The sequence below is a fragment of the Sinocyclocheilus rhinocerous genome, unplaced genomic scaffold (assembly GCF_001515625.1).
Source record: "Sinocyclocheilus rhinocerous isolate Xijiao unplaced genomic scaffold, SAMN03320098_v1.1 scaffold2491, whole genome shotgun sequence".
Lineage (NCBI taxonomy): Eukaryota > Metazoa > Chordata > Actinopteri > Cypriniformes > Cyprinidae > Sinocyclocheilus > Sinocyclocheilus rhinocerous.
The window spans coordinates 600,240-625,263 of NW_015647049.1; the positions used below are offsets into that span (position 1 = coordinate 600,240).

Below are 25,024 nucleotides of genomic sequence, written 5' to 3' on the forward strand. Positions count from 1 at the left end.
TGTCAACCCTCCCGTTTTTCCCGGGATTCTCCCGTATTTTACCATTCTATCCCGCTATCATCCCGTTTTAAATATTTTCCCGTATTTTTAATCTTTCTATAAAAAAAAAAAATCCCACTGGGCATATTTTATATGTTTGCTACATTCATTTCCGGTAAAACTCCCGTCATTTGTATGGGCCAAACCTCATCATATGAATAATCACGACAACAAATTCCAAAGTTGTCCAGTTGCCAGATCTTGTATGAAACGCATCTTTTTCACACGATCGACGCATACAAATTTCACCCATTTGTCCCCTCAACTTGGCAACCTACAGCCCATAAAAGCGTCAGGGTCTGGGTGATTATATGATTCCTTATATGATTAGAAAGGACACTATATAAATCACACTACCCAGGCGGGATCACCTCTCATCTCGACCAATCACGTGAATGAATGCAAGCGGAGTCTGTGGGGCGCGAGAGCATGTCAAGGGAGGCGCGCAGAGTAGTAGAATAATAATTAATTATTGATTGCTAATTTAAATCAGTACTTTATAACAAAAATAATATCTTAAAATGAAAAGAAGCAGGCTTTTGCGATCACATCATTTTAAACCGGTAAACTCCTGGAAAGTCCTAGGATCCAGTAAACAAATTCAAACAGTAAGTTCAAAACAGCGCTAATGCAGAGAAAACACGGCCGATTTCATCAGCGATTGCGGAGAGAATAGTGACTTACGTCCAGATGTCAGTAAAATTATTATTTTCAGCGTGTATTTGGCTTAAAAGCAAGAGTGTTTTATAATGAACGCTGATTATGCGGTGGTCAGAGATTTAGCAATTCTGAATGGATCCGTATACCGACCTACAGGCAGAAACTGAAATCAGCTAAACCGACGCATACAAATTTCAACCCATTTGTCCCCTCAACTTGGCAACCTACAGCCCAGTGATGCTACTGATATGTGCGCAGGTAGTACCGCGGGAAGGAAACAATGATCACTGGTAGAAACTGGAGAAGAAGACTCAGGTGGTGCACCAGTGAAAAAAAGCTAAATATACATGTAAATGCATATTTACATGTATAATGAGATATAGCTTATTATATATTATAAGGCAATTTAATTGATTAAATATGAGCGCTGCAAGTTTCAAAGTCAGGTGCTGAGCTGCTTTGTTTACTGCGGTTACGGGGAAATGGCTATATTTCTGGTGAAAAGCGCCACCTGCTGGCAGAGAATGAATTAGCATTTTTCAATAAGTGAGTGAGTGGATCGACAAGAAAATAATGAATTATAAAACTGTAAAGATATAGCCTACACTAAGATATATTAATGTTACTAAATTAATATAATTGTTTGATAATAATTGTTTAAAAAGCAGGCTTTTGCGATCACATCATTTTAAACCGGTAAACTCCTGGAAAGTCCTAGGATCCAGTAAACAAATTCAAACAGTAAGTTCAAAACAGCGCTAATGCAGAGAAAACACAGCCGATTTCATCAGCGGTTGCGGAGAGAATGGTGACTTTTGTTCAGACGTCAGTAAAATTATTCTTTTCAGCGGGTATTTGGCTTAAAAGCAAGAGTGTTTTATAATGAACGCTGATTATGCGGTGGTCAGAGATTTAGCATAGCTTACACTTCAAAATGCTATTTAATTGATTAAATATGAGCGCTGCAAGTTTCAAAGTCAGGTGCTGAGCTGCTTTGTTTACTGCGGTTACGGGGAAATGGCTATATTTCTGGTGAAAAGCGCCACCTGCTGGCAGAGAATGAATTAGCATTTTTCAATAAGTGAACTGGTGGATGTGGTCAGAGATTTAGCGATTCTGAATTGATCCGTATAGTAGTAAAAGCAGGCGATTTAGTGGTCTTTGGCGTCTCCCTCTGGTCCTGTTTGGTATCGCAGCTTGACTTGTGCTAATTTGTATTGAAAACTTTTATTTAATTATTGATTGATTGATTGTGGCACTATACATACATTGTGAATTATTAAAAAGTACTTATTTATTTAATATAAATTAATTAATTAATGGGGGGGGGGGGTACCGGCACTTCTTTTTTTCCACTTCAAGCACTGTATACACACACATAAATCAGAAAGATTTTTAAAAGAATACACTTTTATTCAGCAAGGATGCAAATTGATAAAACATGACAGTAAAGATATTTATATTTATAATATTACAACATTTTTATATTTCAAATAAATGCTGTTCTTTTAAATGTTCTGTCCATCAAAGAATCCTGAATCCTGCTCCGGGTGTGTGTGTGTGTGTGTATGTGTGTGTTCACTACTGTGTGTGTGCACTTGGATGGGTTAAATGCAGAGCACAAATTCAGAGTATGAGTCACCATACTTGGCCACACGTCACTTCACTAATCACTAATTCACTAATAAAAATGGACCAGTATTTCCACAAAAATAAATAAAAAAAATAAAAAAGCAACATATCTTAACATTGCTAATATTATGAAATGCTTCTTGATCATCAAATCATCATATTAGAATAATTTCTGAATTATCATTTGACACTGAAGACTGGAGTAATGATGCTGAAAATTCAGCTTTGCCGTCACAGGAATAAATTACTTTTTAAAATATATTAAAGTAGAAAAGAGTTATTTTAATTGTGATAATATTTCATAATATTACTGTTTTTACTGTGATTCTTTTGAAGACAGACAACTGTCATTTCCAGAAAGTAGATAGATAATTAAAATTTTACCTCAGTGGCGTTGCAAATCTAACTTTGGCCTGGATCAGGATTTAATTAAATGGATTCACCCGGTCGCCTTCAACAAAGACACAGATGATCACAGAACAGTGTTGAGAAATGGCACAGAAAGAAGTTTAATTCGTTTCCTCTATCAACTTTTACTACTTTTGTCAATCAAAAGTCAAACAGACTTTCTGTCAAGTCCCAAACATACCAGAGTTAATGTCAGCTGTGACAGTCAACAAACAGTGCTTAATGCCATATTTCTGCAATAATTAGGAGCCCAATTAGCTAGTCTCATTTTAATTAGTTGGTGTACACCATTAAAATCATTACAGTTGTACACTCTGTCAACAAGCCTGCATTGCATTAATGTTTTGCTCATTGTGAATACATGAATGGTTACAATTAATTTCCATGTTGTAATTATTATCTAGGAAAAATATGCAGTAATATACACAATGCTTATTTATTAATTACACATTTTGTTACATGTGTTGTTATGGATATTATGCATGTTTTCACATATTTAATGGATAATGTAATTTTGACTGGACAGCATCGTTCCATCTAAATCGACTCTTAAACCATTCGAAAGTGTGCCTAAACGTTGATAATAACACAGTTCTCCATCAATTGATGAATTACAGCTGCCGCAATCAATTGGAAATGTGCACAAACATTGAAATACGTCACACCAAAGTGGTGTGAGTAAATTTGACCCTAAGTGATTTTGAGTATTACATTTGTATATTATATACCAAGAACTGAATCAATCAGAAGTGACAGCTTGGCATCTTCAGGTTTTTCTTGATCTTGGGACAATATTCAGAAACAGCACGTCATCCAGTGGAGGTTGCAGGCCACGCTGCAGTAGAATGACTGATGTATTTACTCTGTTGCTTTTTAATGCATAATACATTGTGGTTGTTTTTGCTTTGATTTATTTCTATAGGAATGTGATTAAGGCCTCTTACTCAGGGGAGCAATAAGGCCTGTGAACTGAATGCCAAACGTCTGATCTCATCTTCAGTCAAAGCAAACCCAATATCTAATTTTCCTGACTAATGTTCCCTATTGATTTTTCTTTGTCTCCGCCCGCTACTTCAGAGAGGAAGCTCCTGACACAGTAATGCATTTGTGGACCACAGAATTTCCTGTGTTCTTGAAATATTTCATAAGATTGAAATGCTGATTGCTTCTGAACGTGGAAACAAACATTTGAGGTTCACTGTCTTGGTGATGGTGGTAGGATACGTTATGACCATTGCTTTGAGTCAAGTCACATGAATCTTTTGTATGTTATCATTTGGGCTTTCTTGTGTACATAAACCATCAGTTAAATACTGGAGAGGGAATGCAACACTACGTACTGTGTGAATGAGCCTTATGACAGATTGACAGTTCAGTTTAAAAATGGATTGTTGGCCAATGACAGACTCATTTTTAATTATTATCTTTAATCTTTATTTAAGCAAATGTTGATACAATACAGTTCAAAAGTTTGGGGTCAGTAAGATTAAAAAATAATAATAATAATAGTAATACTTTTATTAAGCAAAGATGCATTAAATTGAACAAACAGTGACACTAAAGACTTTTACATAGATAGATAGATAGATAGGTATAGATTAAATGTGAAATTAATTTAATTTGATTATATGTGCATTTCAGTTTGATTAAATAATCAGCATATATAATTAATTTGATTTTAAATCTAAAATTGATTGACAGCCCTAGTTATAAGCTCTATTTTATTGAAGACACTGTACTGTTTTTAAACTCTGCAATAATATGATAAAAATAACCACTGAATAAAGGGTCTACATTTAAATTAACCTCAATGAACGACAAAAAACCCCAGGCAAAATAAAAGAACTGGGGTTGTTCATAGACGATGATAAATAAAATATTTCTAATCTTTTTCCATTAAATTCACGCTTACCTACTTTTCATATTTTGAACTTACTAAAGTAAGCCATCGTTCTCGCTTTCTCGTTTTCTTTCTCTTTCTCTTTCTCTTTCTCGTTTTCTTTCTCTTTCTCTCACTTTTTTCTGCAATATTTAGGCATGCCTAAGAAACCAGAGATCAATGGACTCACCAAGCCTGTGTTGGAGGGAGATCAAATCACACTGACCTGTGTGACCTCTGGCAGCAAACCTGCGGCTGATGTCCGATGGTTCAAGAATGAGAAGGAGATCAAAGGTGAGGAAAGTTGATGGAATACGATTGAACACACATTAACACTTATAAGACAAATCACAAAAAAAGTTTTACTGCATTTAAGTACATATTTTAAGCTCAGTATGGAAGAAAGCTTAGGTTCAGTAAAATATGTAGGTAACTGCTCATGTAGCATCTTCTCCACAAATCCATCAGAATATAAAAAATGTCCCCTCTCAGTCAGACGGGGAGGGAGAGGATAAAAACATGCAATGACAGCATGGGAAGAATTCTCGAAGTAGAAATTTGCTCTGCCATGCGTACAATGCGGATGGCATTGAGTGCCTTTGTCGTGCGTTTGCTGCATTTCTAAAAATACAGCGGTTCTAATTAGCAACGAGGCGACGTTTCCCACGCTGACTGATTATTGTGTCTCTGGTGGACGGAACCTTGGGGACAGGCCTTTACAGTGAAACCCCAGAGGATGAAGCATGGCTCAACGCTTTTTATGTCTTTGCAATGACTTTGTTTTGCAGGGAATAGCTTGTTTATTTGTACATTGCTGTATTTTGTATTAAACAGCTATAAACTGTATTTAACCATATATTTAATGTATATTAATAATAACTTAGGGCAAGAACTACTCTCCTTAGAACAACTCTAAAAGGTGCTTACACAGAACACGTTTTTGTATTACACTGCCCTGCTTTTCCATTCTTTTTCTATGCACTATTTTTTTCCCCTAGTGTATTTCTGTTTTATTTACTCACCCTATTGAATATTGTACTGGTTGCACTTTTCTGTGCGATTACAGTACAATAAATGCGGTCCAGAGCTTTCAAGCTTCAAAAAGGATGTAAAATCCATATAATAATATTCTAGATCATATGATAGATTTGTGTGATGGACAGATTGAAATTTAAAGTAAATATTCACAGATAATTTTTCCCTCCAGTGAGCTGTTAACTTCGGAGACCAAATCATGACCAATTTTGTGATCCGGATCAACCAATTAATCTGACTCACAGGAATCATGGATCGTTCATGAATCAGACATCGTTACTTCTCTCAAGAAAAGCCTTGGAATATAGTACACATATTTAACAACCATACTTTATGGTTGTTTTTCGATTATTTTGGAGCTTGATAGTCCAAGTTCTCATTCACTTGAAGATTGGCCAGAATATTCTTTTAAAAAGTCACCTTTTGTGCTCCACAGAAGAAAATAAAGTCCTGCGGGTGTGGAACAAAATGAAGAAATGTTCATTTTTTGGGGTGAATTATTCCTTTCATCTACAACCAAGAAAGAAAGAAATAAGAGTACCTAAAGCCTGAGCGGGAAAGTTTAGCCTCTTATCAGTGTCTAGTCAAGGGTTCTTATAATTTTGACTTCGAACGGGGATCCTGATTAGGCTCTTTATCAGATATTACGTCTGCGGTCAGTCCCTCTGGTCATTTGATAAACAGACAGAATTTGTGGGCAGGGGAGGATTTTCAGAGCTTATGTCATTTCATTAAGGGATCAGTGATGTTTCAGATGAGAACGGCAGAAAAGTAAGCTGCTTTGTTTAAGATTCCTTTAAGAAGCTGATACCTGATCTCCTTACACGTGACTTAGGCTCGCTGTAGTCACAGATAAATGATACAATCTTCGTATTCGTTAACAATCTTGGTGTTTAGGTTAGGTTGGATGTATTCTTTAATTAACAGTGATTATTTAAGGCAATTAAACAACAGATTTGTATACAAGAAGACATGCATTTAACCTTGATAGATGTGAAATTTTGAACACAACTGCATTAGTGTTAATTTCTTCACACTACTTGTCAAAATTCTGTTGTTTTCTTTTAATTAACTATGCATGTATTTGATTAATTCAGATACATTTTTCTCCAGCCGTGAGGTCAGAGATTAATATGATCATTAACACTGAAATGTTCGCTCCCTCTCTGACTCCGAGACCCCTTGTTTTGTAATACAGGTGCAAATTATTATATGCGAGTCTGTGACAAAGATGCATTTCATCCCTCAAAAATGCAAGAACGGCATTACCTAATGCGAATTTTTGTGAGCAGGTGGTTTGAACGCGAAAGTAGCATGTGGTAAATATATTTAGATGCCACATGTAGCTTGTAGTGTGAACTCAGGAAAGGATTTGCTAAGGTCTTTATGACTCCCATCCGCCCACAGTCTCATGAAGCATGAAGTTTAAGGGCTCTCAGCTGATTGCAAAGTGTCAGTCTTAGATATTTTCATCATGAATGTGTCTTGTGATGGATGGATCCAATAAGACAAGAGCACATTTCAAGGATGCATGAAAAAGAGTGGACCCCAGAGGGATGAAACGCACATATATATATATAAACTCACAGGATGTTTATCATATAATTAGAGCTTTCAATCAATTATTATTGTTGTTTTATTTATAATATATTCTATCTATCTATCTATCTATCTTTTTCTTTTTTGTCACTGGCCCATGTTTAACAAAATGACAACATATTAAAGCCCTACATATATTAAAATACTGAAGACAAAAAAAAAAAATCAACAGTGAGAGATTCGGTAATGTGAGTCACTTTAGCTCTGTTTATTTTGTCGGGTTGTCTTAGTTTCTTTGTCTTGGTTTCATGGCAGAGAGGTGTAAGTAAAAGAAAGGATATTGCTTTTCGGCTCTGCTCACTCCAATTGGTCGGCCTGTTGTTTTCCTGTAGAGCTTCTCTCTGTCTGCTTTTGTGTTTGCTGCCTTCCTGTCGCTGTGTTTGTGAGTCGCAGCAGCTGTTGTCATCGCTGTTTCCAGCACTTCTCCACCGCTGTGTGAGGCTGAACTGCGATAAACGCATTTATTTTGGAAGCCTGGACTGGGAATAGCAGTTGCATTATTGTGGGATCTCTGGGACTATAGCAACGCTCAGCACGGTATTAAATTTGTGCCGGTCTCCAGGATGCAAGACATCTCACACTTTCTCCCCCCGAGTATGCAGAGCCCAAGACGCTCTGTGTTTGTGTGTGTATGTGTGTGTGAAATTGACAGCTGTAATGGAATCCAATATCAACACCTCTCACATTCTCACATGCCGCTCTCTCTCTCTCTCACACTCTCTCACTCACTCTCTTTCTATTTCTGGCTCCTTATTTTCATCATTGGAGTAAAAATGTGCATCTGTTTATTGCATGTTAAGCTAACCTGTAAATATTACATAGGCCGCATCTTGTGTAGTGTGTAGTGTGTGCACATACAGTGGGTCCAAAATTGTGAGTAATAATCCTTCAGATTTGCATTTTTCTAATCTAAATTTTGAACTGCAAATTATATCATCAGCATAACAAGTGAAAGGTAAATTGAAAATTTTAATTTTAGAATGGCTTAGTATTTGGTTTTGTCCTTCTCTTACTTTAGTGAATTCCTAAATTCTAAATATTTCTTGTTAATTTTATTTTATATTGCTTATTTTTATATATACACTACCATTCAAAAGATTGGGATTTTTTATTTAATTTTTTTTAAGAAATTAACTTCTATTAGATCAATGACAGTGAATACTTTAATATATTTTCAAGACATTTCAAATAAATGCTGTTCTTTTGAACTTGAATCTCATCAAAGAATCCTGAAAAAAAGTATCACGATTTCACTGATAATAGCAAGAAATGTTCCATGAACACAAAATCGGCATAATAAAATGATTTCTGATGGATCATGAGACCTTGAAGCCTGGAGTAAATTCAGCTTTGCCATCATAGGAATATATTACATCTGAAACTATGTTAAAATAGAAAACAGATATTTAAAATTGTAATAATATTTCACAATATTACTGTTTTTACTGGCTGACAAACATTCTAAGATTTATTTTTTTCAGGGAAACACACAGCTAAAGTAGTTACAGGCAGCTTTTGACCGCAATACATGTCCATATCACTTCACCGAATGATTTCAGGTATTTCAAAGGTCCTTACAGCCTACAACAGCAAATAAATATAGCAAACAACAAGATAAAAACGACAAATTATTTCCATGTTTTTGCCACAAAATTATGTTTTATTATGTACAAAAAGCACGTACTCTCTTTCTCCCACTCTCCCATACGAACACACACACACTATATATATCAAAAATGTAAACATGTACAGGTATTTAATGTGTGTGCACGATGGCTTTCTTACCCCTACAGCTTCTTCTTACATCTTGTTGAGTGCAATCAATCAATAGTCATTAAAAATGGAATTCTAAAATGCCTCCTGTGTCTTGGCAGAAACATGAATAAAACATGCACCGTAACGACATTTTCCATCAGCCCTTCATCCCAAACCTCTGACAGCACCCTCTTCCCAAAGTCTCAGAGTCTACTTTGAGTTTGCAAATGCAGCGCAGAAAAATGTTTTTCTGCAGTATTGTTGACTTCTTTTCCAGTAAAAGAAAAAAAAATGTAAATCTTATTAAAATAAGATCAATTTAATTGAGAATCAAAATTTCTTAAAAATCTATCTTGAATTTTTTTAAGCATAAATCTAACAAAGTTAGATATGGTTTTAGTGATGTTTATACTTAAAACAAGGATAAAATCCAATTTGCCCATGGGGTATGAAAAATTAACTGGAGATAAAAGTCTTATCTTTTATTTTGCTTCTAAAGTAATCTTGTTTTAAGGATGTTTAGATATTATTACTGGACAAAAATGACTGATTAAGACCATTATACAGTATTTGCAGCAAGATGATATCAATATGCTCCTATAGAACTATGGCAATGTTTCTCTTTTCCTCCTCCAGGATGATAAGGGTGCATATCCATCCCCAGACCTCCTTGAGGGAGGATAACTCCCCTAAGGAGAACTATGAGAACATGTAACAGATTAGCCGACAGGAAAATCTCCAGAGCAGATGAAAGAGAGAGTGATCGCCGTCCTCTTTTTCCTACGGGGGGTTCTGCTAAAAACCTTTCTTTCATTCCATTTCGCTGTTCAAATACAAAATGCCAACATGAGTAAGGCAACATGTAATGATGATTTATCAGATGATTTAATCATATGTACACACAATAAAGCACACAAACAGTAAAAAACAATACATTTAATATCAACTTCTTAAGGTGTATGTTTCATGCACTGGTCAGTTTTGAGATTTAGCTTTTCATAACATGTTTCATAGTGGAAAGAAAACATCCAAAATACATTTTTTATTGTTTATGTTATTGCATCTGTAGATTTCAATTACAGTGCATATCTTTAAAAAGGAATTTCCTCTAAATGTTTTTTTTTTCTCTTGCACTGAACCAGAAATCTTCACTTACATAGTTTTAGTCTATATTATATTTATTCTAATGCCTAATTTGCATATTTAAACAACATTTCAGAAAGCTTGTAATACAAATATGTTCGCAATTAATGTAATCAATCAGCTGGGAAAGCGTGGTGATAGTTACATTTTTTACCCAGTTCACCTGTGGTGTCTTGCCTTAACAAAAACATAACAACACCCTGGCGAACAACCACTCGGACGACCTTCAGAAAATGTCAAATCTAACTGAAACTACTTTCATAAAACTGAAACTTTGTGCCTATTGGTTGTTTGTGTGTGTAAATAAAATGGCTACTCTCTTTGTCTTTGTTTCACAGTGGTCAGTGCCTATATGACCAAGTTACACACAAAACATCTGCTCAGTCCTGGCTGGTTATAGAACAAACGCCCAGGTGCCTAGATAAAAGCTCAAAGCCGAACAAGAGAGAGAAGTTCTTAGCGCTGCTTATGATAGGCAGGGAGACCGACGGCAGCCGCTGAGTCTGAACACAGCGCTCCTCACAGTTTAAGCTTCCTCTTTCATCCTGGCTGCGGGGGCCGAGAATCAGAGTCCAACTTCACAGCGGCGCACGAGCTGGATAATCTCTACTGTGTGAAGAAAGAGAGGTCATTCAGATGGGAAAGTCTGTCTTGTTCTAAGTATTTGATCAACATGACATGTCCTGCATCAAACACTTCAAGATAGGGTGCAGGGTTATTGTGAAGTGATTGTAAACATGTACCAGACTGGAAAATAGTTTGAAGTGTTGCAGTTGGCCAGGTTTACTAATGGAGATTAGGACTAGGTTCATTACAAGTTCAGAAATGGCGTCATTCCGGCCCTAAAAAAACGAATTGCTGTGTGTGGAGCTTTTGATTGATTTCTGGCCGGAGCTTTAATTACTGGTCAGGCATGCGTTTCTTGTACGAGCGCGTAATTCGTTGTTTAACCAGTGTAGTACCATGTATCATTGAAGAAATTAACTACCTAATCACGACTTGTTTCCCGGAACCATAATAACATGGTCACACCTTCGTCATTTGAACCACATTGGTTCAACAATATAGGAATGTCATTAATGACTATGTAATACTCTGGGGTTTCCTTACGCATTTATGCATATGTGCACACTTCAAAAAACAGTACTGTTTGTTGACAGGCTAATGAAATGTAAATATATATTTAAATGGAATAACAATTATAGAATGTATCGCTTGCGTGTTTTGTACAAGATGATCTATGTAAGTCCACATGTAGTACTAACAAGAAATTATGCTTCTAACCTCAGGTCAAAGCTGTAGTTCCAAACACAGAAGTCTGCAATGCTGTTTGCGAATGCTGGATCTATGGTTTCAGAAAACGCAGAATCGTGGAACTATGTTAGTTACGTCAGAATTTCGACTATAGTTTGCAAGCGATGCTTTTGGGAAACAACACCCCAAGTCGAGAGCTGTAGTTACAAACACAAGTTTGTGAATGTTCTTTGTAACTGGTTTCAGGGAACGAATCGTTGAACTAAGTTAGTAATGGCGGAACTTGCGACCATAGTTTGTTAACAGAGCTTTTGGGAAACACACCCCAAGTTGAGAGCTGTAGTTTCAGCCACACATATTTGTGATGCTCTTTGTGAATATTCTTTGAAACTATGGTTTTGGGAAACGCAGAATCATTGAACTTTTAGTAACAAGGTATTGCGACCACAGTTGGAATAACCGTGCTTTTGGGAATTACCTGGTGGGGCATTTGACTGACAACTGGGCAGGGCTTCCACACAGATTAGTGGGTGTGGCTTTTGACATTATGTGGGCGGAGCTTGTGTCTACAAGTGTGTCTCTGTCACCTGTGGCATAACGACATTGATAAAACGGCTTATCCTGTGAATGTGCAGTTGCGTCCTAGAGGAGATGATATCATCACGCTGTTAGCAGTCAGACAGTGTGTGTGTGTGTGTGCGTGTGTGTGTGTGTGTGTGTGTGTGTGTCAGAACAGAATCATTAATTCCAACCAGGCTCAGACAATCGCATCAACAAATCCCATCTCAGTCTAGTGTATTTGACCCTAGTGAAAGAACTGCCAGCAGGGAGACTGTTTGTGTAGATTAGAGAGATAAAATTGCACGGCACCAGAAGGAGCTTTTACATTGACACCCACACTGACCATTAATGAAAGATATTTGAACAGTGAGCCCTGGCGGAGGGCTGTGCGGTAGGAGTAACTGATATTTATAGTGATCCTGGTTGGGGATTGGAGGGTATTTGTTGAAATAATGTTGTCGTTATCGGTTCTCATGTCTCTGGGACATTAGGATTAGCAGTAGATAGATGAGATGGGCGTTCAGTCGCCCGCTGCAGAGCTCCACTCACGTGTGGAGAAACTCCTGAGTCTCTCACCACAGGCAGAAGATTATGCTGCATAAATAAACACAAACTGACAATTTTTGTGAGGAAATTCAAAACCGTTGCCTCGAATTTAAGCTCTCGCCATGCAAACATACAGCCAACTTCAGTCAAATACACACAAAAATATACCTCCATCTGCTAGGAATGACCACTGTGTTTAGCCTGAGAGCAGTTTGCGGTGATCGGATAAAGAACACTTTTGCTCTCTCCCCCTCTCTCTCTATCTTTTTCATTCTCTCTTTTTATATCCCTCTTGCGTGCTCGCTAATGGGCTTGCAAAATAGGGTAGAGGTGGCGGAGATGAGCTGCACACCTTTGTGCCTCCTGTTGTTCTAAATACCTCCCTTTTAGGTGGAAAACAGCATTTGAATTCAGAACTGCTCACAGCTGAAATGAAATGCTAATCTCACCCCACGTTTTATTCTTTCCTGTTCTCAGCTGCTCTCTGGGCTCACCATATGCCGTAGCTATCGCAGAGTTCCAGGAAAGCATTCCGGTTCCAGAAGGAGCGCAACACTCAGCCTCAAATCCGAAAATTTGCGATATTTCACATTAAATTGAGTCACGTTGAATTGCATCCAACTATGTACGTAATTACACGTGCTGATGTGTGTGTAATGAAGATTACATACAGTTTTAACGTAGTTGTGTGCATTAAATGAGAGCTTGTGTGTGTGTGTGTGTGTGTGTGTGTGTGTGTGTGTGTGCACTGGTGAGTGTGTCTCTGTGGTTATGTTTCTATTACTGGTTTGCCGTCATAAATATTAATGTAAAACATGCTGACCTTAATTTCAATTCTGTCTGCTGGCAAATCTCTCCCCTCTCACCCACTCACTAACTTACTGAGAGGGACAATAGAAGTAGACATGGCCAATGAACCCTCATTATGCTGTTTTTTTTTCTCCAGGTGGAAGGATTGTTGAATGAATGGATGAGTATATGAATAAATAGATGATGTAGGTGAATGGGCATAATAGATTTAGGCAATCAAATCAGTAGAAAGCAGATGATGTTTTAATTTCGATGAGATCCTAAAGTGCTGCATGAATGTGAGGGGGGATGGCAAAATTCAGGTGAAAAGTCACATGAGAGAAGGTGTGTGATTGGCTGACTTCCCTGTCAATGCAATAATGGCTGTCTACCATTTTCACAATTGGTCTGTAAATCGGAATGGGTCAAACTGGTGGAAATGGACAAAATAATAACTCTAAACAACTAAACTAAACAACCTAGAGCCACTTTAGGTTGGAACTGGAATCTGTGAGTGAGATATTTTTAGTGAACAAGCAGCTCAGGTAAATTAAAGGTGCACCCATCAGCCTGTTATGTTTGCCTGTTAATAAAAATAAAGTGACTATTAATAATAGGTAAAAAAAAATAAATAAAAAAAAAAGATCAGCAGTATCATATAAAACATGCAGTTTACTTTTTTTAAACCAATGTAAAAAATATTTTGATGTTGGTTCTAAGACATAGTATTTACTAAAGCCAACTGACATGGAAGTATTTTCACATTGGTTAAAAAGAACACTTTTTGTGTACTTTAAATTAAATTATACTGATCAGAATAGACTATTATTATATTGTTTGCTTGAGTGTAAAATAAATGGTGTCCCATAAGCTTTCAACTAGGAAACCACATAATTATTAAAAAATAATAATAATAACAGGAAGGTGAGTTTACTAAAAATCCCAAACACAGTAAAGGGACTTTGCTTCCTCATTTCAGAAGATCACGACTTGCTTCTGAGTTGTTCCAACTGTATCATGCGCTGAAGTTGATCTAAAGAAACTTCTAAAGCATGCTGGGAATCTTCACAGGATGTAACCATGGGGTGGAACAGACTTTCCACTTCCACATCTAATTGCTGAGAGTGTTTGTCTACTCTCAAATTAAAGTTTTCTCGCTCCGTTCACAGCCATACAAAGTGTTATTCATCTGAACACTCTTATGAACAGACTAACAGTCTGTCTGTTTGTTTGTTTGTTTGTGTGTTTGTTTGTTTGTTTGTTTGTTTGTTTGTTTGTTTGTTGTATATCCGGAATAAAAATGTACCCCCAACCTATTGACTGCATCCCATAAGCATCTCAAGAGTATAGGAACCATGGAACTGTACCTTCCTCTCTGCGTGTATATATGTGTGAGTGTGCACGTGTGTGTTCAGGTTTCTAAATGATATCTTCTGCATGCTCAGATGCTCCTGAGCGGGTGGCGACACCTCCAGAGGAAGCTGATTGACAGCTTGGCAGTGATAGCAGCAGTGATTCTGGGAGTAGAGAAAGTGAGGGGGAGCAAATGGAAAGAGAAAGACTAAAATGATTCGTATAGATGAGAACTGTGTGGATTCGTATCTTACAGTTGGACCTGAGTCTGAAGGTTTTGGAATGAGTGAAGTCTTGTGTGATTCTATCTGAATCTAAAACTCAATCAACAAAACATGATTTGCATGGTGCACTAATTTGTTCCTTTTTTCCTTTGTGTTTCAGGAACCAAACAGTTTAAACTACATTTTAAAGATTTTAAAGTAAATAAAATTATGATGTAAATGAGGTAGTTTATGCATCCTGGTGTATGGAATGTTTTAGGGAAAAAACATCCCTAAAATCTCTTTATCCAAAGATTTGAAAGGTTCAGATTTTGACTATATATGGAAACTTCTAGAGGTTCCAAATATGATGCGAGTTATAGAACTCTTTAAAATTCTGTAGAACCATTTCTTCTGTAAAATATGGTGATTCAATGTAAAAAGGGTGTTTGATTTTACATTCTCTCTGCTTTTGGATAAAATGAGCTTGTTCTGTTGTCCTTACATTTGTTTGAACAACTGTTTGACAAAAGTAAAATTGTAATTTATACTCTTAAAGATCCAATAATATCCTTTTGATGAGAAATTGTAGTATTTGTTAAGCTCATTGAGATGCAGTGGATTAATTGCCTTGGATTTGTGTTTTAAGTGCTACTAGACAGCGGTGTGTGCAGCATAAGCCTATAAACGCAGAATCCATTAACACATTGAAACAAACAAAACAAAACACAATCTGTTTTTCAACTAATAGAGTTTTCAGAGAGGAGTAAGAGGAGCTGTTTTACTCTGATAAATGGCTCATGTGCAACACTATACATCAACACTAATTCTATAGAAGAAAATGTAGGCTAAATTAATTAACATTCAATGAGAATTTACTTTGTAAACCGATGAAATAAACCTGTCACCATTACAAAAACGAACTCATGCTTCATTTGCCACGAGAATTCAGCTCAGTTAAATGCAAAAACAAGAACTGAATCAATATTTTTTGACTTTGAGAGAGTCAGATAAGAGTTCAAGTTTTACTTTATCCAGTTTTGGAAATGAGAAAAGATAGAGGCAGGATTCAAGAGCAATCCAAACACAGTGATGTGCGTCAGTGGGTGGAAATAATGAATGCAACTCAACTCTGTCTTCACACAACTAAAGTTTTCTATTGAAACATAAAGTCTTAAAAAAAGATTGGAGTATCTCTCTGAACCCTTGTGTTTCACAATACTTCAAGTTCTCACTGTAACTTTGACTGTAATGTATGTGAAACTCTGAAACACATGATGCTGTGCTTATTGCCTTTCTCAGGTGCCAAAGAGGTGAATGCCAGTGGCAAGACTTTCACAGTGAAGAGCTCCCTTCAGCTCCTGGTGAACCGGCATGATGACGGTGTGGCCTACACTTGTAGAGTGGACCATGTGGCCCTAATTGCCACCCACGAAGAGACCACACAGGTCTTGGAGGTCCACTGTGAGTACAGCTGGGTCCCGACTCAAACCAACATCCCATGATGGTTAGAACCATAAACCTAAATCCACAAATGTGAAACTGCTTGAAGTCTTTTACAAAGTAATGAGTTTAAAAAGTAAGGAAACACTTTGTAAACTTTTTAATTTTGAAACTCTTTAAATCATTTTACCAACCAACCAATCAATCAATCAATTGCTAGCTTAAGACATGGACAGCTCTGCTCCCCATCATTAGAATATGGAAAAAAAATTACTGTACTGACCACACTGCAAAAAATTGATCAATCAAACAATCAATCCATCAGTATTTTTGTCTTGCTTTCCAGTGAAAATGTGTAAAAATTCTTAAATCAAGATACATTTACTTGTGAAGCAAAATGGCCTAAGATAAAAACAAAAAAGTCTTGTTTTCTGAGAAACCGATCAAAATGACTAAAGCCACAAAACACATAATTTTGATTTCATCGGGTTTTCAATGACTTATTAAAGTTACTATGAAAAGTAATTTTGGCAACTTTTAAATCCTGAAATTTGGTGTTTTGATGCAAAGATTATGCAATAATTACAGACAAATATAATTAGAGTTTCTCTTTGAAGTGTTGACATTTAATCAGTCTACTGAGATGCAGTGGAGCACTTGGGCCTGAGCAACACGTCACATCATTTATCTTTTGATCTCCGTGGAGTGTCATTCCTCCACTTGGATGCTGCTGTCTGAAACAATATTTCTTTGTTCGTCTCTGTGTCTCTGTCATAGATGCTCCCTATGTAGAGATCAAACACTCCATACCAGCCCCACTGGAGGGGCAGTACCTCAAACTGGAATGTGTACCTCATGGAAACCCCTCGTAAGCATTCACAATTTATCAGCATCTTGTTGAATTATAATGTTTGCAAAGAGCTTTGGGAAGATGCGTTGCATATCTACTGCACCAAGGAGAAATTGCCCTGTGGGCAGGCCTGCGGCTAGCAGCTTATAACCACATGCTTGCATTAATGTGATGACTCATAAATGTGATTCTGTTGAAATTAAACAGCTATGAATATATAACCATAAATTCACACGGAAAACAACATTAAGAAGCTCTTAGCCATTGGTACAACTGAAGCTAAAATAAGGCCAGTGTGTTCTAATATTCCCAAAGAAAAAGGCTGACAAATATCTTTGATAAACTTGGATAATCCAAATTGCGTAGTTTAAAGCTAAAGTTGAAAACTTTAAAACTCTCTCAGTGAATTTTGCTTTCTCAAAGCCTTTGCTGTAACTTTTGTGGTGTTGTCTTTCCATTGATTTTAGCATTAAAGGGGTCATATCATAAGGAAACCAATTTTCCTTGATCTTTTGAGATCAAGGAAAGGAGATATTTTGTGAAAAGTCTTGTATAGGAAAACATACTGTAACTTTCAGAACTCAAACGCTTCAGAACTTTTCGCTGTAAAAAAGACTATCTGTTGACACTTAAGCTGCAAAAATGGCTTATTTTGTATTTCCATAATATTCCAATATCATATGAATACATCTGAATTCATGCAAACATATTATCCCTCATTTATGTCAACAATGCCTTTTCAGTGTACAGATACTCTGTCTACCCAGTCACAGTGAAGTAATAGTGAGGAAGCAAAACCAAGGCTGCCAAACCTTGTGTTGTTACTGGCTGTGTGTTTGCGCCTACAACTCTGCATATCCTTGTGCTACAGTAAATGTGCCAAAGATTATTACTGAAGAATGGGATATTTAAAAACTAAACTAAATAATAATAAAAATAAATAAATAAAAATAAACCTAATTATTAAAAACATTTGTGATATGACCTTTTAACGCATGTTCCATCATGGAAAAGAAACTGTTAAAAATCAATGTTTCATCAGGCCAGACCCAGTACTCTGGACTAAAGACGGAGGAGAGCTGCCAGACCTGGACCGGGTGATTGTCGAAGGAAGAGAGCTCACCTTCATGTCACTGAACAAAACAGATAACGGCACCTACCGCTGTGAAGCTACCAATCACCTCGGCACTAGCCACGCTGAATATAAGCTGGTTGTTAAAGGTGAGTGACAGACAGATTGCATTAACCTGTCTGTTAAAGCTAACACAGCTCTTGCTGCTGTCTTGGAAAGCATCTGCATTGCTAATTAAACCTACGTTTCTACCCTGCTAATAAATTTCATTTTATTTTAACACCTTTGAAAGATGAAATGCCTTGAAATGATTGCTGGCCTGAAAATCAAAAATATTTAGCTTAAACGATTAATTCAGCCAAAAATTGAAATTCTGTCATCCTTTACTCACCCTCATGTTCTTCCAAACTAGTATGACTAGTATGATTTATTTTGCAAATCACAAAAGAAAACATTTTCAAGAATGTCAACTGTTTGGAAACCCAAACTTTCAAACTTTATTTTGTATCACCATATTTGTTGTAGTCTTTCTATGCGCGAGTTGACCAGTGTTTCGATTTGATTTGAGAGTGAATAACGGCTTAAATTTCAATCTCTTCATCATACAAAGTAATCATATTGTTTCAGAAGTCTTCATACAAGTTATGGATTAATTTAATTTAATTTATGGAATTCATCATATTCATAATATTGGCAAAAGTTAGCATTCTGTGCTACAGAAGAAGAAAGAAAATCAAATGCGCTTGAAAATAAATGATGACAGAATTTTGACAGATTTTGAAATATTCCTTTAATTTAGTGACAATTTTACAAAGACATATAATCACCTCTGCATCATAAATCTTGCACAAACAATGTGTACATATGCAGCAATCCATTTTTCTTCTCTGACTTCATTTAAGAGAATGAGTTTCACCCACTTAGCATAACAGCAAAGCATGATGGGTTTAGAGGCTACACTGCATCCACATCTGCCATCTCTTTCATCAGAGGCAGCTGTGTGGATACACTCACATGCTAAGAATGGATATGACTGTGGGCATCAAGGGGAAGAGTCTCTCCAGCCCCCCTGCTTGTGCCTTTGCCTTCTTGACACTAAACCCCTCCAGGCTGGAAAACTCTTCCTCCACCTCTCCGTTCGAGAAGTTTATTTTTTCTCACGTTCTCCTTCTATTTCGGCTTTTGTATCCTCCCACAGGGCGTCTTAAGAAGATTTAATTAGCAGTTATGGTGCAGTGTAGGGGTCCAGCCAGTGGCTCACTGAAATGTCAAGACACTATAACAACAAGGAGAACCAAAGCTCTTAATGATGTTGATACTATAAAACTGACACCTTCTCTGTAGGAATAAAAATCTAATTGGGTGTCACAAATATAAAGCACCATGTCTGAATTCATTACTGTCTTTTTAAATGGCAAAACATGATGCCGTCCTTCCAACAGTGATTAGCACAAAACCTGGAGAAATATAATGGTCACTGTCCTTCATCAGATCACCTACCTTGTATTGTGCCAATTGAAAACGCAATATCGCCTGCATGCAGCCGATCGCTTTAGGCAGAGGGCTGCCATGTCAGTACGGTACTTGAGTGAGAAGTATAGTCAATATTATTATTCAAATCTCACCCTTAATTAAAATTGGGCCATGACATTTAAATAAGATATTAGAGCAGGCCAATAGTATCTAGGCTGTTTGAACAGGTTTGAACACTTTAATAAATCTCTATATCCCCCAACTAAAAACAAACAAGAACCAAAATGTCATGATCTGCTAGTTCCATAATCTAAACTTTTAAAATGATCACAATTTCTGTTATATAGTTAGGGGTTTTAACTGTGATTTTCTGCAACACCAGTTCATCAAACAGAAAAATAATGAATGTTTTTAAAAGTTTTCCAAACACCTCCGCCGTCTACAATTGGTTGGTCAAACCAGTTGCAGGCTCACTCTGTTGGTTGAGTTAGTGTTGCTATGCTGGGCTGGCCAGATGATCAAACGAAAAAAATATATGTTTATACTTTTGGAGAAATCAGCCAATGAATGGCTTATTTGTAGTCTCTGCATATTAATATAGTAGAGAATTTTATTTATTTATTTATTTATTTTTTGGTTACATCCAAAACATTACTCAAACTCTTCCGCCATACAGAGAAATGCTTGCAACCCTGCCATCTGCAAAGACATCATTCAAATTTCAACTTTTTAAATGATCAACTATTGTATGTATATGTTAACATGTACATAGCTGATAATTTCACAAGAGCAGGTGATTTTGCACAGGAATGACTTGAATAATATCTTTGCACATTTTTCTGTTTGGTTGAAGTGTTTCTTCATATCCCTGGGCAGGAGTCTTCTGTTATGTGCTAAATAACTTTCAGAAAAAATATATATATTTTATTAATTTAATACTAAATGCATTATAAATAATGTACTTTGGATACCAAAAATACACCCCGTTTTATCCTTTTCAAAAACTCCCAAGGCTCCAGCCATCATTAGTGGTGTTTGATTAGTTTAAGTATTAAACTATGTGTAATTCATCCTGCATTGTTTGTGCTACAAATGTGAATGATACATCAAATAATATGGTTTGCTATTACTTTTCTAAGTGATTGGACAGTAAAACCGCTTGAAACAAAGCCAATCCGCAAACAAAACACACTAAAAAAAAACACAATGCCCTGAGTTTTGTATGGTCTGGCACCACTCATATTTTCCTCTGAGGATTAAAAAATCTAGCCGCGAGCTGCTGTTTATGAATGTCGGCTCCTGGAACCTGTGGTCTGTCAAATTTCTAGTTAGCCAGAGCTGGTAGCTGCTGTGCAATTTTGAGCTATCAGTTGGATTACTCTGCTTGTCTGCTTGAGTCCATTAGTACGAAGGCAGACTGGTGATTTAACTTATCAACTTGAGCCCAACTCTGCTGTTGTGTCCTTATCATTGCGCTAAACATGCTCTATGCATGCAAAGGGCTGCCAGCATTACACTGATTGTCGAACCAAAATCTATTTCAAGAGGCTTGAATGATACCTGCTGTTTTTAAAAGCATAAATCACTCAATTTAAACTGCACCTTGAAATTGTATGAGATTAAAATAGATTAGTGTGAACTTTGCTTTTGTGTAAGAACATTTTAGCTTGGCCCCCTTTACACCGAAATCGCATTCAGGGATCAGAGATAGATCCTGACATACATTCAACAAAGGGGTTAATGCTGTTTTGTTAATGTTTTTTTCATTATCCACATAAATTTATGGAATATTTAACATACAGGTTGAACAATAAATAATCATTATCCGCTACAATTTTCTGTCATGCTCTTTGTAATAATCAAGTACAATCCAATCACACTGGAGACCTGATACAAGCGAAAATTAATAATAAATACATTTTAAAACAATACTTTTTTTGACATTTCCTTTATTGTGTAACAATTGGCATTTAAGCTATCTGTGGAGTATTTTTCACCATTTTGACCAGTTTTGATCTGGTCTGGCACCCAGACTATCCTAAATTAATTTCACCCATCTAGTAAGAGTTGGCTACTGTTACAGGTGTAAAGCTAAATATCCATATACTATTAAAAAAAAAGCATGTTAATGGCAGGTGTAAACTGGGCCTAAGTCTCTTGACCTCTTGTTAAAAAAAAGCTTTACTTTTACAGGAAAACACCAGCTGAGTAGCATCTGCTCTTTTACATTTTTAAAGATGCACTAATCCTAAGCTCCAAACTGCCCTGATATAAAGATGCATTATCAGGAACAAAAGGCTTGTTATGGTGATTGTTCTTCACATTTTGTCCAGCATGTCAGCTGTGCAGACCACTTTTGATAGTTCATCAAATGTTGATGCTTTTCTCCCTGCATGCGGCTTGTTTTTTCCTAGCATTTTGTGAGCAAAACTGTCACTTTGATATATTATACACAAACCGAACTCATTATCCGTAAACATCATAAAGAAAGACATACATTTCTGGAATGTCAGGTGTCCTGTGCATGTGTGCATTGTTAAATTAAACCCATTCAGTTTTTATTTGCATTCTGTCAGCATGACAACTATTGTGTTTCATTTGTTCCATTGTTATAGGAATGTTTTCTTCCCCTTGTCATTGTTGTTTTGTCTTTTATCCGTCCTTTTTTTGTTTACATGTTTGTTGTCATTGTTGTTTGTCACGTACAACAGATGCCCCCACCACATCGTCACAATCTACAACTTCCCCTGCACCCACCCTCCCAGACACTACAGGTCCCTTAGACTCCAAGCATCTCAATTCTGCTGTCACCGGTAACAGAGGTACTGTACAACCCCACTGCCCTTCCTCCTTTTCCTCCTCGTCTCCCTCACATACCTCCCTCTCCATCCCTATATCTCTCTTTCTTTTCCCCAAGCGAGTTTCCTCTGACTGAAGTCTGCAGCTCCAAGGACATCTGGAGTGTTTTTGTACCCAACAGTCACTCTGCACCTTTGCGTGTCCTCGTTTAGTTCCTATCTCTTCCTTCCACCATCCACTTGTTCTAACTATGATTTCTAGAATCTCAAATGTGACAGTTTGAGCCCTTGCTGTGTCTTTATCTTCCATCAACCCATCTTATTAAAGTACGGAGCCCCACACATGGCATGCAGGAAAAAAATTGTAGGCTAAATCATATGCATGATTTACTATTTCGTTCCCTCGATTTATAAATTGTGCGCACGATTTACTAATTCGTTCCCTCGATTTGCTAAATCGTGCACACGATTTATAAATCGAGAGAATGAATTAGTAAATTGTGCGCACGAATTAGCAAATCGAGGGAACGAAATAGTAATCGTGTGCACGTTTTAGTACATCGAGGGAACGAATTAGTAAATCGTGCGCATGATTATTATTATTTTTTTCTTGCTTGTCATGTGCGGGGCTCCGTATTAATGGTATGAATCAACAAAAATGTTTTTTTTTCCGTTTCAATCCTGTATTTTTTTTTTCCATGGAACACAAAAAGATAATTTAAGAGTAAGTTTTGTACACTGAAGAAAAAAAAAGTGTAGAAACAATTTTCATAATTGCTACTAAGTTTCACAAATACAAAGAAATGGCATGTAATTAAATGTGAAATGAACTCAAATAGTATTTTCTTGTAAAACATACTCAAATCATCTTTGTTTTGGAGTTTGTGCATCTTGAGAGGGTCTGAAGTTCAGACCCTGAACAACAGTCTCCATCAGTTAATACCTAAACACCAAGCCTGTAGGCATATCGGTACCATGTGACATAAGTGTTCTTTACATCCTTGCAGTGATCGTCCAGTCTACGGAGTATCAGGGTCGGTTTTGTTTCTTGTTTATGAATGCTTCAGCTAAATATAGACAGTGCGATTTATAAGGTGTATCTACATTTGTTCGCACTCCCCATGGACTCTCCATAAGGTTGTTTGAATGTCTACCTATTTTCATGCTACTTGTGAGGGGTGCAGCCCTGTTGTTGCAACTTTGAGTTAAGTTTGTAAACTAAAACAAAAAGGCTGTGCTTGTGTGCATGGTATCCTCATTGTTCAAGTGGCTTACTTGGTTAAATTTGAGGATAACTTGGACTAAACATGGGATTTTGTGGTCTTTGATACAAGATTAAAGTTTATCCGGCATCAGTATGTTCCTATTCTTGAAGATATCCCAGTTTTATGCCAGGTTATGCTGAAATTATCCTTTAAAACCAGAATCAACCAGGATGGAATCAGCAACTTGTGAAGAAATACCGCACATATTCCCTCCGTCGAAAAGGATTTCTCTCCAAGCTTGTAATGCTCAACGTCTGCGGTGTTAACAGATCTTATTTCTCTAAATGCATTAGCAGCTCATTCTCCTGTCCACGATCAATGGGTGGCGTACCAGAGGCAAATTTCTGGCCTCATCGTTCTGCCGGGCTTAATGGAAATAATAACTCCTCAAAGAAACACAGGACCCAGACGATGCCATCAGTGCGTCTCCCGTCCCTGTTAAATCTGCCAAATGTGTTTTTATGGCTTGCAAATTAGCTGTGACCTTATGAAGCTGAAAGGTTGAATACAATACCAGGGATGCTGAGAATTTAAAATATTTACAGCTCACTTTTCATAATCAGCATGAAACCGCCCTGCTGTAGACCCCTGCGCCGTTATTGTCCCACAGAGACACTTTTACAGGGATAATGATTGGTCATGCCTTTTGTCTTTAGACAGGGAGAGGAAAGTGCAGAAATTTATCTGTTTTAGGGAGGGTCTGGGTCTGGGTTCATTAGCCAAGGCCAGAAATGAAAGGAAGGACAACAAAACGCAGCAGTTTTGCAAAATTACTAGAAAACTTTTCAAACTTGTCCAGCGTCTGCCAAGAATTACCCGGCTTAATTGGATTTAACTCCAGGCTCCAGGACGTAAACAGAGAAGGGGCTATTGTGGAAGTACTGAAGTTTTTGAAGCTTTGAAATATGTTGGCTTGAAAAAGAGACCAATTATTTCGAATTATTTCCTATAATTTCAGATGTAGGTCACTGTGGATTCCTCCAAGACCCTTTGTCAAAAGAGACACGTTATACATGGCTGGAGACTGCAAGGAGTCTCACAGTGTGGAGTGGAACATATGTTTCTTGAAGCGTTGACCAGAAACCCAGCAATTACTCAACATGGCCACGCCACAGGAGCATAATAGGCAGACGTGGGCCTGTCAGTTGAGGTCTGGATACGGCCTTGTGCATGGGCTGTAATCCCAGTAAGAAGCAAGCAAATGAACAATCCTCAGAGAGTTATTTGTTCCAACACTTTGTTCCTGGTCTGCAAGCAGTGTGTGCCG

General features: G+C 37.1%; 1 protein-coding gene across 2 annotated transcripts in view; it reads left to right on the forward strand.

Moving 5' to 3' along the window:
* The window catches only part of LOC107708610 (cell adhesion molecule 2-like), a 408,667-nt gene that overhangs the window by 373,050 nt on the left and 10,593 nt on the right, over nt 1-25,024 (forward strand). The window contains exons 5-9 of one of the 2 annotated variants that reach the window (XM_016512883.1): nt 4,775-4,912; nt 16,159-16,320; nt 17,077-17,167; nt 18,192-18,370; nt 22,406-22,516. In XM_016512883.1, the coding sequence (XP_016368369.1) occupies nt 4,775-4,912; nt 16,159-16,320; nt 17,077-17,167; nt 18,192-18,370; nt 22,406-22,516 (681 nt within the window). The remainder of the gene's footprint in view (nt 1-4,774; nt 4,913-16,158; nt 16,321-17,076; nt 17,168-18,191; nt 18,371-22,405; nt 22,517-25,024) is intronic. The other variant, XM_016512884.1, reaches the window with a different exon arrangement.